Raw genomic sequence first — 25620 nt, 5'->3', positions numbered from 1 at the left:
CTTTTTTCTGCAGTTATATTTTTGAATAAAAGCATACTTGTTCTATTATATATGTACCTTTTGTGGAAGTGCTTAATATTTGGACTTCAGGCTTCATACATTATATAGTTTATGCTTACATTTTGTCATTTACTACTACAATATGAAAAACGTTTCTGTTTTAAAAATGTGTTTACATGGATTACTGTAGAAATGGAACACACGTGAAATGCGTGTGTTCCAAATAATGATCTATTATTTCCACTCTAAAACACCACTCTCAGATAATCAATCAAGGCATGAGCTGGGAGAAGTTTGTGCACGTTCTAAGTCGGTGGGGGGATGGAATAGCCGGCTGCTTGCAGCCTGATTTTTATCAGCACATTTAGATGACAAAAGACGTTGGTGGAGAGCTGTGAACGATTTTAAGAAGCGATTTAAGGTGGGACGGAATTACGAGTTTTTTCGTAGGCTCTGGTAATTTTAGTGATAAATGTAGGATGACAGGAAATGTGAGCCAAGAAATGTTGGAACACATACCTAAAGCAGAGACTTTTTCCATGTTATTGTAATAATGAGGTGAAGTGTATAATGTGTAAAGACTTCACTCCAAATATCAAATAAACATATGCTTTTATTCAAGAATATAACCAAAGAACAAAAATCATTCAGTTTACAATTCCAGACACTTGAGCTGGGAGAACTTCAGCTGTGTTGGTGGAAGGGAGCGTAAGGGATGTGGGATAGCAGGCTGCTTTGCAAAACAAAGACGCTGATGGAGAGGTGCAAAGAAATTTAAAGGTAGCCCGGGATTACGACTTTCTTTGTAGGCTTCAGGGATACTAGTGTTATTACTTGATGCTACAGGAAGCCAGTGCAGTGACCTGAAGAAAAGGACATGCCTACCACTGCTGGTTGATTTTCAGTCATCTGCAGAGGCTTGGTGACACATGTTAGTGCTTCTTCCAGCAGAGAGTTGCAGTAGTACAGACATGAGAAGACGAGAGCCTGAACCAGAAGTTATGCGGCATTCCCTGTCAGATATGGTCTGATCTTGCAAACATTCTACAGGGTGAATCTGCAAGACAGAGAGATCGTAGCAACCTAGTCCTTGAAAGACCGCTGGTCATCGATCATCACCCCGAGGTTGCATACTGACTTGGCAGGTGTTAGTGATAGTGAACCAAACTGAAACAGAAATGCGGTGTGAGTAGATGGTCAAGCTGGGATAAGAAGAAGGTCTGTCTTTGCCAGGCTGGGCTGGAGATGGTATTTCATCCTGGTTACAATGTCAGTTAGACATGTAGAGATTCTAGCTAAAACCGTGTGGTCTCCAAGGGAAAGACTGGTATGGCTGTGCATCATCAGCATAGCACTGATAACGAGAAACATTGGGGACTGGTTTATAGGGCCTAGAGTGAAGTGGTGTATAAGGAAAAGAGGGTCTAGCACTGATCTTTTGTGCACCCCTGTGCTCGCCTGGTGCACCCTTGACATTTCTGTATGCGAGGATACACTCTAGGACAGCGTTTCCCAACCTCGGTCCTAGGGGCACACTGCGGCAGCAGGTTTTTGTCCCAACCAGCTTCTGTTTTTAATTGGACTCCTGGGCTAATTAAGTGATGTGTGATTTCCCAAGTTCTGTGTTTTGGGAACAATATAGAAATTAGAAAACTAAGTTTGGTAAAATATATATTTATATATATTTTCATCTTGATTTTCATTCTACTTTTCTAGGTGTTCTCATTGTTTGTTAAACCATTACAAATTAGTGGGTCTGCAGCCTTCGATTATTCAGTGGTGTTTGCCAGCGTGTCTGCTCTGCTTGTTTTTAACTGTAATTAATAAGATACAATGAAGGGGAAACACTGCACAGAGAAAGGGCAAAATATAATGAAATCAACAAAAGAGAGTTAAACATTTAAATCTATAGCAAAAGCAATGTCTTAATAATGTAAAAGTCATGCTGCTGTGCTTTTCTGAATGTATAATTAAATAAAAATAATACCAGCTTATTAAATGAGATCAGTGTTATCAAGTGTTGTCACTGATTAGAAATCTGTTTGGAATAAAAACCTGCAGCCACAGTGTGCTCCCAGGACCAAGGTTGGGAAACACTGCTCTAGAATCTGCCAAAAAGGTGGGGGAAATTATGAGGGGGGTGGTGTTTAGGGGATGTTTTAATTATAACGCCAACTGCTTCTACTACAGTTCATGTTTTAAGTAGTTTCTTTACATTTGCATTCCCATAATTTTGCCTGAACAGTTAACTGTTTCTGATTTGTTTTAGTAATAATAATAACAGCAAGTGTGCCTAGTTTAAAAGGTTTTTCTCTTTCTAGTTAACAAGGAACGTAAGCAAATTTAATTGTTCTTAAATTGCTTTAACAGTGTTTAACATGTTTCCCCATTTATTAAGGTGGGCAATTGTGTATTTTGTTCTGCTGAACAAAAGTAAATTTATTTGGGACCAAAAACCAGAGATAATTATAAATGTTGCATGTTAAAGGGGATATTTTGCTGTTTACAATCCATTGACTTTAATATTTTACTTCCAGTGCAAACCAGAATACAAAGTTCCTGGACTGTATGTTATTGACTCCATTGTACGTCAGTCACGACATCAGTTTGGTCAAGAAAAGGATGTGTTTGCACCACGGTTCAGCAAAAACATAATCAACACTTTTCAGAACCTGTACAGATGCCCTTCTGATGATAAGGTATTTTAACTGTTTCATCTGCAGAATTAATTTTAAGCTAGATATGTGTAAGAATAAGTTGTTTGTTGTGGACCTTAAAAGAACAGAATAAATCATTTAAAGTGATGTAACACAGTCTTCTTTTGTATGTAAACTTTGGATAGGCAGTGAATAAGAGATTAAACACACAATTGCTGATTCATGGTGCAACCCTTAGCAAGGCTATTAACCTGCCTGTGTTTCAGCTGTACAAAATACATAAACAGGTGTGCCTTGGGATGCCTTTCTGTATAGAAAAACATTGTATAAAATAAAAGGATTATATTTGCCTTTTCATCAAAATAGAGATGGCATACATAGCATCTAGAAAGTATTCACAGCACACTTTTTCCACATTTTGTTACGTAACAGCCTTATTCCAAAATGGATTAAATTAATTTTTTTCCTCAGAATTCTACACACAACACCACATAATGACAACATGGAAAAAGTTTACTTGAGATTTTTGCTAATTTATTAAAAAATAAAAAAACTGAGAAATCACATGTACATAAGTATTCACAGCCTTTGCTCAATACTTTGTCGATGCACCTTTGGCAGCAATTACAGCTTCAATTCTTTTTGAATATGATGTCACAAGCTTGGCACGCCTATCCTTGGCCAGTTTCACCCATTCCTCTTTGTATCACTTCTCAAGCTCCATCAGGTTGGATTGGAAGCGTCGGTGCACAGCCATTTTAAGATCTCTCCAGAGATGTTTAATCGGATTCAAGTCTGGGCTCTGGCTGGGCCACTCAAGGACATTCACAGAGTTGTCCTGAAGCCACTCCTTTGATATCTTGGCTGTGTGCTTAGGGTCGTTGTCCTGCTGAAAGATGAACCGTCACCCTAGTCTGAGGTCAAGAGTGCTCTGGAGCAGGTTTTCATCCAGGATGTCTCTGTACATTGCTGCAGTCATCTTTCCCTTTATCCTGACTAGTCTCCCAGTTCCTGCCACTGAAAAACATCCCCAGAGCATGATGCTGCCACCACCATGCTTCACTGTAGGGATGGTATTGGCCTGGTGATGAGCGTTGCCTGGTTTCCTCCAAACATGATGCCTGGCATTAACATCAAAGAGTTCAATCTTTGTCTCATCAGACCAGAGAATTTTCTTTCTCGTGGTCTGAGAGTCCTTCAGGTGCCTTTTGGCAAACTCCAGGCGGGCTGCCATATTCCTTTTACTAAGGAGTGGCTTCCGTCTGGCCACTCTACCATACAGGCCTGATTGGCGGATTGCTGCAGAGATGGTTGTCCTTCTGGAAGATTATCCTCTCTCCAGAGAGGACCTCTGGAGCTCTGACAGAGTAACCATCAGGTTCTTGGTCACCTCCCTGACTAAGGCCCTTCTCCCCCGATACCTCTGTTTAGATGGCCAGCCAGCTCTAGGAAGAGTCCTTGTGGTTTTGAACTTCTTCCACTTACGGATGATGGAGGCCACTGTGTTCATTGGGACCTTCAAAGCAGCAGAAATTTTTCTGTAACCTTCCCCAGATTTGTGCCTCGACACAATCCTGTCTCAGTGGTCTACAGACAATTCCTTTGACTTCATGCTTGGTTTGTGCTCTGACATGAACTGTCAACTGTAGGACATTATATAGACAGGTGTGTGCCTTTCCAAATCATGTCCAATCAACTGAATTTACCACAGGTGGACTTCAATTAATCTGCAGAAACATCTCAAGGATGATCAGGGGAAACTAGATGCACCTGAGCTCAATTTTGAGCTTCATGGCAATGGCTGTGAATACTTATGTACATGTGCTTTCTCAATTTTTTTATTTTTAATAAATTTGCAAAAATCTCAAACTTTTTTCACGTTTGTCATTATGGGGTGTTGTGTGTAGAATTCTGAGGAAAAAAGTGAATTTAATCCATTTTGGAATAAGGCTGTAACATAACAAATTGTGGAAAAAGTGATGCGCTGTCCATTTTTGACTGAACACAACTGTGCTGGATGGTCTGCACTAAATATACCATGGGCAGTAATATTCAGTCCTTTAAATTTAAAATGTTCTGGTGACACGATCAGCAACTGTGATTGGCAAATCTGACATGCCCCACAACTAGAAGTCCTATAATGTGAATTTGGCTTGTTGGTTCAGTGTCCTAATCACTGTTCATTCTATGGTTCAATATCTATGGTGTTGCAATATTGCCATATCTTGCATAGGTAATAGTTCATTGCCTGGTAATGTATAATATCAGATACATCTAAATGCATCTTGAGCTTGCTATATACATTTATTGATGTTTTATGCTTTTACATACCTATACCACAGAAATATCAGGTTATGGCTTATTCTTACATTACTGTCTTTTGATTTTTGATTGTATAGACTCTTGTGAGTATTGTTTTCTTAATACAGCAGAATGGCAATTTAACATTCCCATGTTTAATGTTTTCGCACATTTTACATTTTTAAATTGTGAGTGTGTCTGTGTTGGTTGATTTTTTTTCAGAAGTAACATTTGTTTTGAAAAAAGTAAAGAAAAAGAATAATATGTTTGTGTTTATTCTCCTATCCGATTTTTTTAAGGCCGATACCAATTACCAGTTTCATGTTACTTGATCAGACAATTCTAGTACCAATTCTAATTTTTTTGTCCACCTTTATCCCTTTAAAAAACTTTTCATACTAATCTCCTGCATAACCAGACTGTTCATTTTTTATTAACAAAATGAAATTTTGTAGGCTTATTGTTCAGTGACTATAGAATATTAAAATAAATAAAATTTCCATAAAATGAATACTTTAATAAAATATTTACAAAAATATCTAATTCATATGGCATAAAATAAAATGTCATTTTTTAATTTTTTAATGTAACTATTTGAAACAATGCATAAGGGGAAAAAAAGGTTTTAACCATTTGTCTAACAACAATAACAAAACCAAAATTCTATTCTCACATAATCAATTAATTGATATTGGCAAATAAAAACACTGCTTAAATATACCTGCAATTATAGATTTTAATCATTTTTTGCTGTTAACATATGTATTTACAACATTTATATATTTTTTGTTTTTTTCTTGAGTGTATCACCTAGATAATCGAAATTCTTGAGGTGTAATTATATGCAGTATATGCATTACTATTTTAATCACATTGTACTTATTTGTTGCCAAAACTTTTGCTGTGTGACACACAGAAACAAATAATAAACACAGTACAAATCTTTTAAAAAGCCTATTTTCTAAGCAATAATTTTAAATTTAGCTTTATCTTTTTCCATTTAATTTGGCTAAATTGATTATTTTAAACAAGCTCACTGCCCAAACTAATGCTGTGTTACTTTTTACCTTGAATGGCAAAGTAAAAAGTCTGAAATCCTTAAAGTAGCTTTCCTTGCGGCTTATCTAATTTCACAGGATGAGCTGTTTGATTTTTTTTCCAACCCCACCTCCAGTATATTACTCTACTTTCTTTAACATAAAGGCCAATATTCCAATCACCTCTTGTTCACTGATTAAACCAGCCTTCACTGCAGGATGTTTACACTGCAAGAAGTTTGCTACAAAATTTGGGGGCACACTGGCTCAAGTATCATAATACCTTGTGTTTTTTTTTGTTTTTTTTAAGTGAAAAACGGCTGCTTTAGATAGGTGGCCAATCAATTGGAGCATCCCTATTTGTGTTATGCTTGCATTTAATTTCATAATGATTTGAATATCAATTTGCTGTATTTACTTTAGTATAAAATATTAACTTTTTTTTATTACTTCTCATATATATTAATGAGAAACAAAAACAATATTGTTCTAAATGGTACATTTTTGATTGTTTTATTTTATACTAATTCAGCATTTAACAATAACAAAATTGTAAGTGTCTTCCTAGAAAAATTGAGGCACTACTATACTGTATGTATAGAATACAGAATACAGTACATAAAATTGCCAATGTATTTACCTTTTGTGCTGTTATTTAAATAATAACTGCAATTCTAATATGAAGGACTGTAATCGTCAGTTATGAATTTTGTGATAATAGTCAATCCAAATGCAAACAGTGTGGGTTGAACATCAGCTTACAAAATATTAACTACAGTACTTGTAAGTTAATCGGCCACTTTTTCAGAGTAATAATCAACCAGCCAGTGCTCCACTACTATGCTGTAGCTGAATAAATGTGACTTATTATTGCCATTTCTGCTGACAGCTGCCTCAAATTGCATGTGAATTATTGAAGGGAGGCGGAGTCATCTGTGATGACTGACAGCCTTGCCAATTTTGGATGCAAATTATGGAACGGAAGAGCTTGGTTATGTACATATTTGCAGATGAATTTGAATATCTTTCATGTGAAGCAATGAAACCTGGCTGAAAATTGTTATTTTAAAAATGAAGTAATTTTTCTGATTAATGACTAGTAGCTAAACCTTCCATTGGTTGTTATTACTGGTTTTTATACAGCTCACACTAGATTTGCAAAACAAGCATAAACAGTAGAATTCTCTTTTGTATTTCTGTATCCTGCTTTCATAGTTCAGTGCCTTGTTGTATATGATTCTTTGATTCTGTCACTTAGCTTTTTACAAAAACAGCCTCCATCGATTGGTATAATTTTGTGTTAGTTATCAATTTACTGCATGATCCAAAAACAATGCCATAAAGGTTTGTTCTATTTATTTATTTCTTAAAATAAACAAAAAAACAGAACACATTGTTTTCATCTGCATCTTCCAAGTATTGTATAACACAAATGCTGAATTATTATTACTTTTTCCCCACTCTGTTATAGGGAGACCTGAGCATCACATCAAACATAAGTGAATTCAGATAATAAAGATCTGCATTATCCTATTAATAGTTATTACATGTGAAATTTTCCTTAGTATGTGAATGTAGCATAATTGAAATAGCCAAATTCTGTGGTTCAGTCAAGTGAATACATTGACCTGTTTCCTAGGAAATTGTGGTATTATTGTGATTCGATTATTGAGGGAATTAAGTCTCAGGTTAGCTTCAGGGATCGGGAGCCTCATGCTGCCTTCCTATCCTATTAATAGTTATTACATGTCAAATTTTCCTTAGTATGTGAATGTAGCATAATTGAAATAGCCAAATTCTGTGGTTCAGTCAAGTGAATACATTGACCTGTTTCCTAGGAAATTGTGGTATTATTGTGATTCGATTATTGAGGGAATTAAGTCTCAGGTTAGCTTCAGGGACCGGGAGCCTCATGCTGCCTTCCTATCCTATTAATAGTTATTACATGTCAAATTTTACTTAGTATGTGAATGTAGCATAATTGAAATAGCCAAATTCTGTGGTTCAGTCAAGTGAATACATTGACCTGTTTCCTAGGAAATTGTGGTATTATTGTGATTCGATTATTGAGGGAATTAAGTCTCAGGTTAGCTTCAGGGACCGGGAGCCTCATGCTGCCTTCCTGGAGTGCAAGTGTGAGATGAGCCCTAGACAGGTGTATACGCTCCAGACAACTTAAAAGTGGGATATGTGAATCTGAAAACAAGTGCTGTTTTTAGTAAAACCTTTTTGTCATTGTTTGATATATTTTTCTGAAGAAAATGCATTATGTGAATTAACATTATGTAGGAGTGTGGAAGTGAGCCAGGAAATTTGGTTTATTCTCTTGAAATGGGGTTTATTCTTTTGAAATGTTAACCTATTTTTCATTTCAGAAAATTACAGACATAACTAACTTTCTCCTCTTTATAGAGCAAAATTGTCCGGGTTTTAAACTTGTGGCAGAAGAATAGTGTTTTTAAGAGTGACATCATACAGCCCTTATTGGATATGGCAGCTGGCATACTACCTCCCAGCATAACCTCTGCTCATGCCAGTACAACTGCCACAGTCAGTAACAATACACCTGGTAAGCCTACAGCCCTTCTCTTTTTCGGTATTCACAGATATTAAAGTCTACAGTTTTAATGCTCCAAGAATGGCAAGCCATACTTCGCTTTACTAGGTTTATCTCATGTTGTGTTTTTAGGCCACTTAATGTTTTTTTTTTGCTATTGAAAAATGTATAACACATTGCTGCCACATATTGGTTTTATTTCTGTTTTGATTTTCTTAAGGACTAGTTGCAAATTCTAATTTAGAATTTTTTAAAGTAGAAATTTATTTTGACTTTATACTGTCTCTCCTAAAACTATTTAATGTGTATGATTAGTTATTTCATGAAGATCTGATCATGCCCTGTTTGTTTTTATATTTAAGAATTTCATTAACTATAATATGAGATATACGTTATTAAAATTCCTTTTAGGAACTCCTGTAACCCCTGCCACACCAGCAAACATTGTTCAAGGCATTCCTGATTCCTGGACATCACAGCTTTCCAACACAGATACAATTGCTGCTGTTGCTCAACTTCTGCAGAGTCCTCAGGGACAGCAGGTGAGAATGGAAATATTTGTAGTGAAGTTTTGTAGCTTCTCTATGCTTCCCCAATATTTATTTTTTATAAAAATATATTTTTATATATAATGAATTCTAAAGGGTTGGTTGAAGCTATTTATTGGCCAGAGGTGCAGTAAGGGTTGTATGGTCACTCTGTTAATGGGTCAGTTTTGCCTGCGGCTGGTTTCTATTTAAAAACATCAACAAAATTACCAAATGTACCTATCTTTTTCTGTTCTTAGACGGCAGAAGTAACAGCTTATGTCATCTTCTGCTACTGTAGCACATCTACTTCAAAGTCCTACACACAGTGTGTTCAGAGATGCTCTTCAACATATCGCCAATATAAAGAATTGTTTTACTGTTTGTGATCGTTCTGTTAGCTTTGATAAGTGTATCCTTTCTATAATCACTTCTGTTATTAACAAGATGCTTTTATCCGCAGACATCTGACCTACATCTGTATACTTTACAGAGTGCAAATCCCAGCAGATAATGGATTTTAGTCATTCTGATGAACAGCACCTTGACCATGTCTGTATATTATGTACAGTATTTCAACAGAACTAACAATTTTCAGGCAAAGAAATAAATAATTGTATTTATATATAAATACATGCATACACAGTATGATATTTTTAAAACATCATGTAAAGCACACATGCTTTAAAAATAATGGCATTAATAGTTTTATTTTAAATCAATAAGCTTCCTAAAAAGTCCAGCAAATAGAAAATACATGACATCAGAATTTGGTTTTGTCTTGAATTGGCAGCAGTTCTCTTAGGTGCCTTTGCATGCAGTCTCTGAAGGTATTTTTGTGTTTTTTTTTTTTGTTTGTTTTTCTTTTACCCTCTTGGAGAACTTGCTACAGTCCCACTGCAGATACTACTACAACAGAAGAATGGCATTAATAATAATAAAACAAGCCAATAAACACAAACTATGTTAATAACTTACTGGACATTAGAATAGTGCATCAACAAACCAGACAGCACCTATGTATAAAGCAAAAGAGAGAGCACGACACACACTCACACACAGCTAAGCACAAAAAGAGATGAGAGTAAAATCTTGCCCGTACAGAGCTCACTCCGTACAACCTGGTTAGAATTGTCCCACATCCAGGTCATCTGCAGTGATCAAACTTGACACATTATTCAGTCCAGCTCTATTTGGCGCCTTTGTTCATACTGTTTGATAGCTGAATTCTGTTGCCAATATCAGGTAGTCATGTAATTAAAGAGCAGAGGCATTGTCCAGCCTTTTGCAATATCTATAATGTAATATTTTGAAATTGGTCCTGCTGAAGGTAATGCTTAATTAGTGTCTGTGCTGATTTAGCCAGTTTAGGTGTGATTAGTAATCATACTGGCTAGAATCTATACACCAAACATATTACCTATTTGGTTGTTTGTTAATCTACAAATACTTTCTTATAAAATGTACAGTATTGTTAATCTACAAATACTTTCTTATAAAATGTACATACTGTATGTTCAGTATTTTTTCATAATTTAAAAAATTATTAAATTATATCCTTAGCGGTCTGTTTGAATGGGGATGGCCTCGTAAGGCCTGCCCACTGCAACGGGTCTGACTTGTGGATCAAAGAGCACAGCAGTGGGGCTGAAAAAAATGTTTTGAAAGGGTCCAGCTGTAAGTTTTATTAAATAATAAAGCAAGCTGACCATTTAAAAGTACAAAAAGGCTGGTAGTGGAAGCAAAGTATTGCAGCTTTGCATCTGGAGTAACACAATGCCAAAATTAGTGTGATTAAAATAAACTGTTCTTTTACATTCTGTTTGATTTTTGCCTTCAAATAAGACCATTTTCAAATAAATTCAAATTACATCCCCAAATCATAAAATGTTGGAATGTTATGCAAATTAAAAAACTGCAGTGATTTTTATTTCCTTTGATTTTTATTTCATTGCACACAGAATGAACCCAAGATATTCATGTTTTTGTTAATAGACATTCATGTTATACATTCATTTTTTATTTGCATTTTCCATACCGTCCCAACTTTTTCCTGATTTGGAGTTGCATATTTGAATAAGAACGTTTAGTCTAGTAGCCCTATTTGCGATTTGCCAATCACATTATTTCAGATTGTGATTTCAATTTCAAATCAATGAATCATTCAACCCTAGCCTAAGGCCATATATTTTTGCTCACAAAAACACTTAAGAATGCACATCCCACATAAATACAGGTGCTGGTCATAAAATTAGAACATCATGACAAAGTTGATTTATTTCAGTAATTCCATTCAAAAAGTGAAACTTGTATATTAGATTCATTCATTGCACACAGACTGATGTATTTCAGATGTCGGTTATAATTATCAAAATTAAAAGAAATAAACAACGAATGAAAATCCCAAATTTAGTATCTTGGAAAATTAGAATATTGTGAAAAGGTTCAATATTGAAGACACCTGGTGCCACACTTTAATCAGCTAATTAACTCAAAGCACCTGCAAAAGCCTTTAAATGGTCTATCAGTCTAGTTCTGTAGGCTACACAATCATGGGGAAAACTGCTGACTTGACAGTTGTCCAAAAGACGACCATTGACACCTTGCACAAGGAGGGCAAGACACAAAAGGTCATTGCTAAAGAGGCTGGCTGTTCACAGAGCTCTGTGTCCAAGCACATTAATAGAGAGGCGAAGGGAAGGACAAGATGTGGTAGAAAAAAGTGTACAAGCAATAGGGATAACCGCACCCTGGAGAAGATTGTGAAACAAAACCCATTCAAAACTGTGGGGGAGATTCACAAAGAGTGGACTGCAGCTGGAGTCAGTGCTTCAAGAACCACCACACACAGGCGTATGCAAGACATGGGTTTCAGCTGTCGCACTCCTTGTGTCAAGCCACTCCTGAACAAGAGACAGCGTCAGAAGCGTCTCGCCTGGGCTAAAGACATAAAGGACTGGACTGCTGCTGAGTGTTCCAAAGTTATGTTCTCTGATGAAAATAAATTTTGCATTTCCTTTGAAAATCAAAGTCCCAGAGTCTGAAAGAAGAGAGGAGAGGCACAGAATCCACCTTGCTTTGAGGTCCAGTGTAAAGTTTCCACAGTCAGTGATGGTTTGGGGTGCCATACCATCTGCTGGTGTTGGTCCATTGTGTTTTTTGAGGTCCAAGGACAACGCAGCCGTCTACCAGGAAGTTTTAGAGCACTTCATGCTTCCTGCTGCTGACAAACTTTATGGGAATGCAGATTTCATTTTCCAACAGGACCTGGCACCTGCACACAGTGCCAAAGCTACCAGTACCTGGTTTAAGGACCATGGTATCCCTGTTCTTGATAGGCCAGAAAACTCGCCTAACCTTAACCACATAGAAAATCTGTGGGGTATTGTGAAGAGGAAGATGCAATATGCCAGACCCAACAATTCAGAAGAGCTGAAGGCCACTATCAGAGCAACATGGGCTCTCATAACACCTGAGAAGTGCCACAGACTGATCGACTCCATGCCATGCTGCATTGCTGCAGAAATCCAGGCCAAAGGAGCCCCAACTAAATATTGAGTACTGTACATGTTCATACTTTTCATGTCCATATCTTTCAGTTGGCCAACATTTCTAAAGATTCCTTTTTTTGCATTGGTCTTAATTGATGTTCTAATTTTCCAAGATACTGAATTTGGGACTTTCATTAGTTGTCAGTTATAATCATCAAAATTAAAAGAAATAAACATTTGAAATACATCATTCTGTGTGTAATGAATGAATCTAATATACAAGTTTCACTTTTTGAATGGAATTACTGAAATAAATCAACTTTGTCATGATATTCTAATTTTATGACCAACACATGTATAATGCTTTACTGAATCTTTAAGACACAGTCAGTGTAATTCTTCTTTTTTTTGGACATAGCTCAAATGTCTCTTGCATATTTCATAAACTGTCAACCTTCAGCTATTGTAGTCTTAAACCCTCATGTAAAAAATATGTTGTCTAATTACATGTCTATTAAAATACATCTTACCCTTGAGACAGCTGGGATAATTGAAGAATTGTATTTTATTTATAAAGAAATGCATCTTTGGCAGTGACATTTTTTTTAATGTAGAATGAGCTTATTATGCCCCTTAATACACTCTTATCAGTTAAGACTGAAACTTTGATTTTTGTTTTGTTCTGTTTTATACTTAAGCTTCAACAATTAGTGCAAACTTTACAGATGCAGCAACAGAAGCCACAGCCTTCATTACTTCAGGCCTTGGATGCAGGACTTGTCGTTCAATTGCAGGCACTCACAGCTCAGCTCACTGCTGCCGCTGCAGCAGCAAACACATTGAATCCCCTGGAGCAAAGAGTTTCTTTTAACAAGGTAATAAACATTCGTATCATTTTGGCATGCTCAACATTAAGAACAAAGTATTTCAATACTTTTTATTTTTTGTTCACACTGTTTTATGAATCAATATGTTTAATCTTAAACTTTTGTATCTATCACTTTAGCATTTTAAGTTCAGTATAATTATTTCAGGCTCTTGTGGAGCATTACTTTAAAATATTTGCCTTTAAGGCCTTTTCATACTTTTCATATAAACTATGAGGAAACATTATGAAAGTTCCAATGTTCATTGTATTTAAATTTCTGTTTCATAGAAAAAAGTTTATTCGTACATTATTTAATAACAATTTTGAATAAACAATATTTCTTTTTTCTAGAAGTTATTGGAACAGTTTGACTTTGGGGAGGACTCTGAACATGTTGATGAATCAAAAAAGGATATATCCTCTACTCAGCTGTAAGTATGTTTTGAAACTATGTTAATATTTTACAGTTCAAAGGTGCATATTTAATTTCATTCTGTCTCTTTAGTATAATTTGTGTATTGTGTGTTTAGGTCACTGATATATTTGCAATAGGGTGCTTGGGAAAATTGGGCTGCTATTGACCAAAGAAGAAGAGGAGGGTAAAGACATGTCTGGAGGCAGGAGGAGAGAAGTGAGGGTAGGAAATTTGAATGTTGGCAGTATGACTAGTAAATGGAGAGAGTTAGCTGATATGATGGAGAAGGCTGATATATTGTGCATGCAAGAGACAAAATGTGAGGTAGGGTAAGGCCAGGTGTATCGGAAGTGGATTCAAATTGTTCTTCCATGGTGTGGATGGGAGGAGAAATGGGGTAAGGGTTTTCCTGAAGGAACAGTATGTCAAGAGTGTTTTGGAGGTGAAAAGAGTGTTGATTATGAAGCTGGGAATTGAAAGAATAATGAATGTGAATGTTATTAAATGCATATGTCCCACAAGTTGGGTGTGGATGAGAGAATATTTCTAGAGTGAGGTGGATGAAGTAGTGGATAGTGTACCCAAGGGAGAGTGGTGATTGGAGTGGATTTCGGTGGACATATTGGTAGGGATACAGGGGATGGGGATGTAATGTATAGGTATAGTGTCAAGGAGAAGAATGAAGAAGGTCAGATGATAGTGAATTTTGAGAAGAGGATGGACATTGCTGTAGTGAATGTGTCTTTTAAGAAGAGGGTGACACACAAGAATGGAGGAAGATGCACACAGGTGGATTATATCCTGTGCAGGAGGGTCAGTCTGAGGGAGATTGGAGACTGCAAAGTGGTGGCAGGGGAAAGTATAGTTCGCATAGGTGGTCTTTAGGATGACGCTGTAGATTAAGATAAAAGGAGGGGGATGGTGAGGGCAAAGCTAAGAATCAAATGGTAGAAAAAGGAAGGCTTGTAAAGTGGAGTTCAGGGATTAGATTAGACAGGCACCAAGTGGCAGTGAAGGGTCACCGATAGCTGGGCATCTACAGCAGAAGTGGTAAGGGAAACGGCTAGAAGGTGCTTGGTGTGACATCTGGACAGAGGAAGGAGGATAGAGAAATCTTGTGGTTGAATGGGGAAGTACAGAAGAATATACAAAGGAAGAGGTTGGCGAAGAAGTGGGACAGAGAGATGAAGAAAGTAGACACGATTGCAAGGAGACGATGTGCAAGGTGAAGAGAGAGTGGCAAAAGCTAAAGATAAGGCGAGTTGTATGAGGGATTGGACACTAAAGAGGTAGGTAGAAAAGGTCCTGTACTGATTGGCTAGACTGAGAGGCTGAGCTGTGAAAGATGAGCAGCAGGTTATGGTAATAAAGGAAACGTACTAACAAGCTAATAGGAGAATATATTGAGTAGATGGCAAGAGTACTTTCAGAGGTTGATGAATGAGAGAGAGAGAGGGGTAAGGTTGGATGATGTGAGGATAGTAAACCTGGAAGTGCAACAGAGTAGCAAGGAGGAAGTAAGTTTAGTTATGTAGAATAGGAAGGCTGTTGGTTCAAATGAAGTACCGGTGGAAGCATGAAGGTGTTCAGGTGAGATGGCAGTTTAGTTTTTAACCAGACTGTTTATTGTAATCTTGGAAAGTGAGAGGATGCCTGAAGAGTAGAAGTGTGCGCTGGTACCAGTTTTTTAAGAATAAGGGTGATGTGCAGAACTATAGTTACTACAGATGGATAAAATTGATAAGCCACAGCTTGAAGTTCTGGGAAAGAGTAGTGGAAGCTAGGTTAAGAAGGGAGGTGGTGATTAGTGAGCAGCAGTCTGGTTTCATGCTTGGAAAGAGCACTACAGATGCAATGTTTACTCTGAGGGTGTTGATGAAGAATTATGGAGAAGGCCAAAAGGAATTGCATTGTGTTTGTGGACCTAGAGAAAGTATATCACACGGTGCCTATTGAGGAGTTCTGGTATTATATGAGGAAATCAGGAGTGGTAGAGAAGTATGTAAGACTGATGCTGGATGTACTGTATATGAGGGACTTGAGGCAGTAATGAAGTCAACTGTAGGAGTAACAGATACATTTAAGGTTGAAGTGAAATAATATCAGGGTTCGCCTCTGAGGTTGACAGAGAAGAATAGATAGGAGTCCCCATGGACTATGATGTTTACAGATGACATTGTGATCTGTGAAGACAATAGGGAGCAGGTTGAGGAGACCCTGGAGAGATGGAGATATGCTGTAGAGAGGAAGGTCAGTTGGACCAAGAATACATGTATATGAATGAGTAGGAGGTCAGAGGAATCGTGACTATGCAGGGAGTAGAGTTGGCGAAGGTGAATAAGTTTAAATACTTGGGAACAGCAGTACAGAGTAATGGGGAGTTTGGAAGAGAGGTGAAGAAGAGAGTGCAGGAAGGAAGGAGTTGGTGGAGAAGAGTGTCATTAGTGATTTGTGATAGATGGGTAACAGCAATAGTGAAAGGGAAGGGCCATAAGACAGTAGTAAGACAAGCTAGATTATATGGGTTGGAGATAGTGGAACTGACAAAAGGACAGGAGACAGAACTGGAGGTGGCAGAGTTAAACATGTTAAGATTTGTATTGGGTGTGACGAGGATGGACAGGATTAGGAACGAGTACATTAGAGGGTTAGCTCATTTTCGACAGTTTAGAGATAAAGCCAGAGAGGCAAGTTTGCATTGATTTTGACATGTGCGAAGGAGAGATTTTGGCTATATTGGCAGAAGGGTGCTAAGGATTGAGCTGGAAGGCCTAAGAGGAGGTTTATGGATGTCATTTGAGAGGACATGACATGCAGGTGGTGGTTGTGACATTTATTCTTCATATGGCATCCCAACAGTAGTATGTCAAATTTCTTCTTGGTTTTATTGGTTAAACTTTCCCGCATTTGATATTTGCAGTCATTTCATTAACATCTGCTGGTCTTGTTTGGTTGTGTGTTGAATCAGCACATGGAAATTCTGGTCAAGGGTTTTTATGCTTTTGTCTATGATTGTATCTAACTATTACCCTTGCCTCCATGTTCCTCGTGAAACATCAACAGGTTATTACCCTATAGATTTATCCGACTGCCTTATTCAGAGAGACATATAAGATCAAGAGACTATTTATGGATTTCTTTTTACAGTTGGAACAACTTTACCAGCATCTCTGGGATTTTAAGCCCAGTACAGGCAGTTCCCGGGTTATGTACGAGATAGTGACTGTAGGTTTGTATTTAAGTTGAATTTGTAAGTTGGTCAACAATAGCATTTATTAAATTTATGTACCGGTTCCGACTGTAACCAAGTGCTTTGCCGATGAATGATGGAGTTTCACCTCTTTCTGACCTTTTTATTATTCTACTTTATTTTAAATGGTGATTTTTTTTCTCTTCTTTACTATATCACCAGCACTTGCATCAGATTTGTGTTTCAGGGACCTTGCTGAAAGTTGAAGACAAAAGATTAAGATCAGCTCTTCTGCACAGCACTGTACACGCTATCACAGCAGAAAGGCACCAGCCGTCAACATGTCCGATATACTGACAAGAGACAACTTCCTGCTATGTGCGTAACAGTACATGCAGGCTTGCTATTGAGAATGAATGGGGGCATCGACGGGCAGTTCATCACCAGCCCACCTCACAGTCCCCTCCAATACAGTATGCTGCCTGCAGCGTCCGCCCACCGAGAACGAACACGGTGCAGCCAAAGGCGGGTAGTGAATCGCCCCCATTCAGTAGGCAGCCATCTGATGCACACTACAGTGCTACCCACCCCGCCACCCCATTCACCCTCAGTGGCCTCCATTCAGCCACAACCGGGTCACCGCTTGCAACATTATCAGCCGCCCAACGAGAACGAATGGGGCAGCCGTGTGTGGTGGGTGGGCAGTGAAACCGGGAGCCGCCTGAGGAACACTACACTACACTATACTGCACAAGCCGCGAAATCACCCCCTCCAGCCTCCATCCAACCACCACTTGCAGCATTACCAGCCGCTCACCGAGAAGGAATGGGACAGCCGTGTAGTGGGCGGGCAGTGAAACCACTTGCCTTCCGAGGGACAGTACACTGCGCGGGCAGCAAAATCGCCCCCCTACAGCCTCCGTTGAGCCCCCACTTGCAGCATCCCCAGGCCAGAGATGACGGAGCTGCAGTTACTGAGGCGCATGCGTCACAGCTGTGGCCCTGGTCGTATGTCATAGGTCAAATGTCCGTAACCTGGGGAATACCTGTATTGGAATTTGTTCATTTGTTTATGCTCCTGATAAGTCTCTCAAGTCTTTCTGCTACCGATTGCATAAATTTTGGTTACAGTACAGAAAATAATGCTGGTCTTCCACAAACACACAATTTAAATACTGAGCTAGTATACTTTATTAATTTAAAAACCAATGTGTGGTCAACCACCATGAGATATTGCATTATCATAAATTAAACATCTAACCTCTTCTCCCTGTTTTCAGTAGGCTTGTAGGGGAGGTTAAAAATATAAATGTAAAAGTGCTTCTGTCTTTTTCAGGCCTGTTGTAGCAGAATCCATCAACAGTTCAATATTCCATCAACTGGCTGAACACCTGCAGCAGCAAAACCTGGAGCAATTTCAGAAGCAACTAATGGAACAACAAGATCAACAACCTCAGAAGGTAGATAAGTTGCATTTATTTTGGTAATCATAGCAGTATATTGGATGTAACTGTCATGTTGTGATGACACTGCATCTTAATGAGAAGTTTTTGGGATCAAGTTTAAAAAAAAAAAAGGAACATTGAAATTTTTCTTAAGGCTGCTGAATTTGGCCTTTTAATTTTTGTAGTTTGTCCATTGTTAGTAAAGTTCTGCTTGTGGAAGGACTAAGCTCAGTCTCAATTATTAACTTAATGTGATATATGTATTTTGGGAGTCTAAAGCTGTTAGTTCTTTATTAGAAGTGTATACGTGGGAACTAATTAACATATAGGAGTATTTCATTGAAAAATGCTTCTAATTAAGATTTAATATATATAACCAAACAGAATTGAGTGAATGGCAAAGTTGATATCTAAACAGCATAATATTCATATTGTATCACCTGTAATACTGCAGAATCATTTAGCTAGTAAAGTATTAATCCCATTCTCATAAATATGAAAATGTGATTACAGTTTAAGAATCAAAATTGATTTGAAAATTATAAACGGTTCTAATGGCCATTTTGTTGGGTGGTGTTATAAATCATTGTGAGGGTTTTCTCCAGGGCTGTGGAGTCGGAGTCGAGGAGTCGGAGACAATTTTCGGTACCTGGAGTTGGAGTCGGCAAAAATGTGCAGACTCCGACTCCTACTAAATGTAAATTGTAATGGGAAAAAAAACAAGTTCAAATGTCCCATTTCATAAACAGTAGTCATAATTAAGTACTTCTCTGATGTAAGAAGAAAGCCCAGTGCATAGTTGTGTTACTACTAGTGTGAAGTATTACAAAAGTGTTTCCATTTTATTTCAGATATAATGTATTTAACAAGTTCATTTGAGTGTAAAGAAGTGTAATGATGTAGGTGTAGCTGTGTGCTGTGGCCTGATGTGTGTTCAGGGGCTCAGTCTGCACTCTCCACAAATACCCCCATCCAGGGCTGAACTTAAGCATAACTTTGCACACCACCTGGTCTAGAAGAATTTTAAATTAAAAAGGAACAGATTCTACAGTGCATCCGGAAAGTATTCACAGCCCATCACTTTTTCCACATTTTTGTTATACAGTAATCCCTCGCTATATCGCGCTTCGACTTTCGCGGCTTCACTCTATCACGGATTTTAAATGTAAGCATACCTAAATATATATCACGGATTTTTCGCTGGTTAGCGGATTTCTGCGGACAGTGGGTCTTTTAATTTATGGTACATGCTTCCTCAGTTTGTTTGCCCAGTTGATTTCATACAAGGGACGCTATCGGCGGATGGCTTAGAAGCTACCCAATCAGAGCATGTATTACATATTAACTAAAACTCCTCATTGATATAAGATATGCTTCCCGCGCAGTTCTTGATTGTTTGCTTTTCTCTCTCTCTCACCCTGCCTGACGGAGGGGGTGTGAGCAGAGGGGCCGTTTGCCTAGAGGATACGGATGCTCCTCTACAAAATGCCGCTTTATCGCGGTGCTTCGGCATACTTAAAAGCACATATTGATTTTTTGATTGTTTGCTTTTGTCTCGTGCTCTCTCTCTCTGACATTCTCTGCTCCTGACACCGCTCCTTTGAAGAGAAGATATGGTTGGATTCTTTTAATTGTGAGAAAGAACTGCCATCTCTGTCTTGTCATGGAGCACAGTTTAGACTTTTGACTAAAGGGTGTTATTTCATGTCTAGTGGGCTCTAATAATGTTAACAGTGTGGGAGAGTTTATAAGGGCTTAAAATATATAAAAATAACCATATAAACATATGGTTTCTACTTCGCGGATTTTCATCTATCGAGGAGGGATTACTGTATTACAGCCTTATTCCAAAACGGATTAAATTAATTTTTTCCTCAGAATTCTACACACAACACCCCATAATGACAACGTGAAAAAAGTTTACTTGAGATTTTTGCAAATATATTAAAAATAAAAAAATTGAGAAAGCACTGTACATAAGTATTCACAGCCTTTGCCGAGAAGCTCAAAATTGAGCTTGGGTGCATCCTGTTTCCCCTGATCATCCTTGAGATGTTTCTGCATCTTAATTGGAGTCCACCTGTGGTAAATTCAGTTGATTGGACATGATTTGGAAAGGTACACACCTGTCTATATAAGGTCCCACAGTTGACAGTTCATGTCAGAGCACAAACCAAGCATGAAGTCAAAGGAATTGTCTGTAGACCTCCGAGACAGGATTGTCTGGAGGCACAAATCTGGGGAAGGTTACAGAATAATTTCTGCTGCTTTGAAGGTCCCAATGAGCACAGCGGCCTCCATCATCCGTAAGTGGAAGAAGTTCGAAACCACCAGGGCTCTTCCTAGAGCTGGCTGGCCATCTGAACTGTGTGATCGGGGGAGAAGGGCCTTAGTCAGGGAGGTGACCAAGAACCCAATGGTCACTCTGTCAGAGCTCCAGAGGTCCTCTGTGGAGAGAGGAGAAGCTTCCAGAACAACCATCTCTGCAGCAATCCACCAATCAGGCCTGTATGGTAGAGTGGCCAGACGGAAGCCACTCCTTAGTAATGCTAGGCGTCATGTTTGGGGGAAACCAGGCACCGCTCATCACCAGGCCAATACCATCCCTACAGTGAAGCATCATGCTTTGGGGATGTTTTTCAGCGGCAGGAACTGGGAGACTAGTCAGGATAAAGGGAAATATGACTGCAGCAATGCACAGTGACATCCTGGATGAAAACTTGCTCCAGAGCGCTCTTGACCTCAGGCTGAGGTGACGGTTCATCTTTCAGCAGGACAACGACCCTAAGCACACAGTCAAGATATCAAAGGAGTGGCTTCAGAACAACTCTGTGAATGTCCTTGAGTGGCCCAGCCAGAGCCCAGACTTGAATACGATTGAACATCTTTGGAGAGATCTTAAAATGGCTGTGCACCAACACTTCCCATCCAACCTGATGGAGCTTGAGAGGCGCTGCAAAGAGGAATGGGCGAAACTGGCCAAGGATAGGTGTGCCAAACTTGTGGCATCATATTCAAAAAGACTTGAGGCTGTAATTGCTGCCAAAGGTACATCGACAAAGTATTGAGCAAAGGCTGTGAATACTTTTTGTACATGTGATTTCTCAGTTTTTTTATTTTTAATAAATTTACAAAAACCTCAAGTAAACTTTTTTCATGTTGTCATTATGGGGTGTTGTGTGTAGAATTCTGAGGAAAAAAATGAATTTAATCCATTTTGGAATAAGGCTGTAACATAACAAAATGTGGAAAAAGTGATCCGCTGTGAATACTTTCCGGATGCACTGTATGTATTGTGACAGATAATGCTTCTAATATGTTAAGCCCAATTGAGAAAATTAATAAAGTAGATGAAGAAAGTGACAAACCGATATTGGAGAAAGATAATTCTGCAAGTATTGTTGAAAGTAAAACCGAAGAGAATAGTGAAATTTTAGATAACATTTCTGAAAAAGCATCCAAGCTTACTACTATTCAACACATGCGTTGTGCTGTTCATACTCTGCAACTTGCAATAAGAAGATGGACTGAAAGATCGTCATGCAGCTACTCTAATTGGCAAATTGAGGCAAGAAACTGTTGCAGCCTGGCCTCGTAAAACAGATGCGATTTTGAAAAGATGTGCAGGAAAATGAGCCATTTTGGATCAAACCCACTGGGGAAATACTTATTTGATGGTAAAGCGTTTGCTTGAACTAATAGACTTTCTTGAAGAACTGGATTTTTTACTGATCCAAAAACAAGTGTACTTACATAGTTACATTGTATCTGTACTTTCAAAATGTAATAAAAACATCAGGGTATGTAACTACAACTATGTAACAGATGTTTCATGGTCTGGGAAATTGTTAATGGAGAATTACAGTGATGACTGCATAGGTTTTCAATGATATTTCAAGATCTTTTCTAAATGGTGAAAAGATGGTTAACGCTTTTTCCCAAAATCGAGAGGGGCACCTTCTTGACATATTTTGCTTAAACAAGCATTTGTCACATTCTTCTAGTTGTGTTACATTATTTATTGTTGATTTTTTTTGGGCCATTATTATACCCATCCCTAACATAATACTGCCAAACATGTATCATTCAATCAAGATACGCAGGGTCACAGAGCCATTCCAAACATCACCGGGTACAAGGCAGGAAACAGCCCAGGATGGGCAGCCATCCCCTTACAAGGCCCACTGACAAACATAGCAGCACTCATGCTCTTACACATATGGCCATGTAACCCAACCTACATGTCTCTGGGATTTGGCAGTAAAACCCATGAAGAAGACATAGGGACACATGGGTAGAACGTACAAATTTTACACACACATCCAACCTGCTATATCTTAACACAAGGTCACGGGGGTCTGCTGGAGCCTCCAGACAGAATTCCATCTCAGGATAATGGATCTGTGAGGCAAAAGTGTTAACTATTTTGCAAAGGTGTTTTCACCATTTAAAACAGATCTTGAAATATCATCAAAAACCTGTACAGTTATCACTGCAATCCTCCATTACAATTGCCCAGACCATGGAATATCTATTACATAGTTGTAGTTACATACCCTGATGTTTTTATTACATTTTGAAAGTACAGATACAATGTAACTATGTAAGTAAACTTGTTTTTGGATTGGTGATAAATTGGTACATTGTAATTATATAAACTGTGGAATAACCATAACAACTGAGTAATTAACTATAATGTTTGTATTACACAGTAAGTACAGATTAATAACTCGTAGTTACACTGTACTTATACAGCTAATTATATTGTAGTTACAGTGTAATTATGGACATTTCATGTAAAGTGTTACTGCTATAAATTATTAATCAGTTGGCCTTATTCTTTCACATTTAATGTTCTCATTATGATTTTATTTCATTTTAAAATGGAAACATACTATTTATCTATAGCCCAAAAACCTTAAGGGTAAGTATTTTCAAGGAAATCATAGAATTGTTGTGAAACATTTTATTTTCCCCTTGAACAAGTAGTAAGATAGACTGTGGCAATACAAGAAGTCTAGGGCCTCTATTGGATTTGAGTAGGATTAAGTCTGGTCACTGATATTGTGTCTTTTAAAGGATAAGTTGTGCTTTCAACCTTCTTCTGAGCCCTTTAGCTGTCTCCGATGTTCATTTGTGTGACAACTGCCATTGTCAAGTGAGCTGTTACTGGTGTCCTATCCTGGTGGTGTTCCTGCCTTGCAGCCTATGATCAGGCTTCAGCTGCCACACTACCCTGCCTTGGATATACGTGTTAGGTACTTGTTACTTGATTGCATGACACACGCCAGATCAGTCTTCCCTCTCCGTGAAGTATACGCATACATTATCAATCTAGCAGCAGCAGGCAATCTTTGCAACATAAAAAAAAAATCTTCTGTATAGTGAAACAATATAATCAATCATTAAGTTTGCCTTTTTCAGTTACTAGTGTTTAGTTGTCTACCGAACAGAGACAGTAATTCACATCTGGGCATCAACATTCAATAATTTCAGTAACAGTGCTTGGCAATAAGCAAGTGAATCCATGCTGTTGGGGCCACGCATCTCCTTGTTACCGCTGGCTGCAGACAGGACAGTCTCCCTGGGACTGAAACTGTGCCATAGTGGATGACTCAGTAGTTGGTGAAATTAAACACACAGCTGGTCCTCTTTTAAAATGAACGAATTTCATAATAATAGTTTGCTTTTTATCATCACGAAACAACATGGATACGTTGTTTTGCAATATGTACAAACCGGATTCCAAAAAAGTTGGGACACTATACAAATCGTGAATAAAAACTGAATGCAATGATGTGGAGGTGCCAACTTCTAATATTTTATTCAGAATAGAACATAAATCACGGAACAAAAGTTTAAACTGAGAAAATGTATCATTTTAAGGGAAAAATATGTTGATTCAGAATTTCATGGTGTCAACAAATCCCAAAAAAGTTGGGACAAGGCCATTTTCACCACTGTGTGGCATCTCCCCTCCTTCTTACAACACTCAACAGACGTCTGGGGACTGAGGAGACCAGTTTCTCAAGTTTAGAAATAGGAATGCTCTCCCATTCTTGTCTAATACAGGCATCTAACTGTTCAATCGTCATGGGCCTTCTTTGTCACACCTTCCTCTTTATGATGCGCCAAATGTTCTCTATAGATGAAAGATCTGGACTGCAGACTGGCCATTTCAGTACCTGGATCCTTCTCCTACGCAGCCATGATGTTGTGATTGATGCAGAATGTGGTCTGGCATTATCTTGTTGAAAAATGCAGGGTCTTCCCTGAAAGAGATGACGTCTGGATGGGAGCATATGTTGTTCTAGAACCTGAATATATTTTTCTGCATTGATGGTGCCTTTCCAGACATGCAAGCTGCCCATGCCACATGCACTCATGCAACCCCATACCATCAGAGATGCAGGCTTCTGAACTGAGCGTTGATAACAACTTGGGTTGTCCTTGTCCTCTTTGGTCCGGATGACATGGCGCCCCAGATTTCCAAAAGAAGTTGAATCGTGACTCGCCTGACCACAGAACAGTCTTCCATTTTGCCACACTCCATTTTAAATGATCCCTGGCCCAGTGAAAACGCCTGAGCTTGTGGATCTTGCTTAGAAATGGCTTCTTCTTTGCACTGTAGAGTTTCAGCTGGCAACGGCGGATGGCACAGTGGATTGTGTTCACTGACAATGGTTTCTGGAAGTATTCCTGAGCCCATTCTGTGATTTCCTTTACAGTAGCATTCCTGTTTTTGGTGCAATGTCGTTTAAGGGCCCGGAGATCACGGGCATCCAGTATGGTTTTACGGCCTTGACCCTTACGCACAGAGATTGTTCCAGATTCTCTGAATCTTCAGATGATGTTATGCACAGTTGATGATGATAGATGCAAAGTCTTTGCAATTTTTCGCTGGGTAACACCTTTCTGATATTGCTCCACTATCTTTCTGCGCAACATTGTGGGAATTGGTGATCCTCTACCCATCTTGGCTTCTGAGAGACACTGCCACCCTGAGAAGCTCTTTTTATATCCAATCATGTTGCCAATTGACCTAATTTGTGTTTATTGGTCTTCCAGCTCTTCGTTATGCTCAAATTTACTTTTTCCAGCCTCTTATTGCTACTTGTCCCAACTTTTTTGG

The 25620-nt window shown here is 38.4% G+C and overlaps 1 protein-coding gene across 6 annotated transcripts in view; it reads left to right on the top strand.

The window, feature by feature from the left end:
- Nucleotides 1-25620, top strand: part of scaf8 (SR-related CTD-associated factor 8) — a 188972-nt gene that overhangs the window by 66061 nt on the left and 97291 nt on the right. For 4 of the 6 annotated variants that reach the window (XM_039748162.1, XM_039748163.1, XM_039748164.1 and 1 more), the window contains exons 4-9: nucleotides 2538-2699; nucleotides 8408-8564; nucleotides 8964-9094; nucleotides 13269-13445; nucleotides 13790-13869; nucleotides 18380-18503. In XM_039748162.1, the coding sequence (XP_039604096.1) occupies nucleotides 2538-2699; nucleotides 8408-8564; nucleotides 8964-9094; nucleotides 13269-13445; nucleotides 13790-13869; nucleotides 18380-18503 (831 nt within the window). The remainder of the gene's footprint in view (nucleotides 1-2537; nucleotides 2700-8407; nucleotides 8565-8963; nucleotides 9095-13268; nucleotides 13446-13789; nucleotides 13870-18379; nucleotides 18504-25620) is intronic. The other 2 variants (XM_039748166.1, XM_039748165.1) reach the window with 2 other exon arrangements.

The sequence above is a fragment of the Polypterus senegalus genome, chromosome 3 (genome assembly GCF_016835505.1).
Source record: "Polypterus senegalus isolate Bchr_013 chromosome 3, ASM1683550v1, whole genome shotgun sequence".
NCBI classification, from domain to species: Eukaryota; Metazoa; Chordata; class Cladistia; order Polypteriformes; family Polypteridae; genus Polypterus; species Polypterus senegalus.
This window is presented reverse-complemented; position numbering and strand designations above follow the sequence as displayed.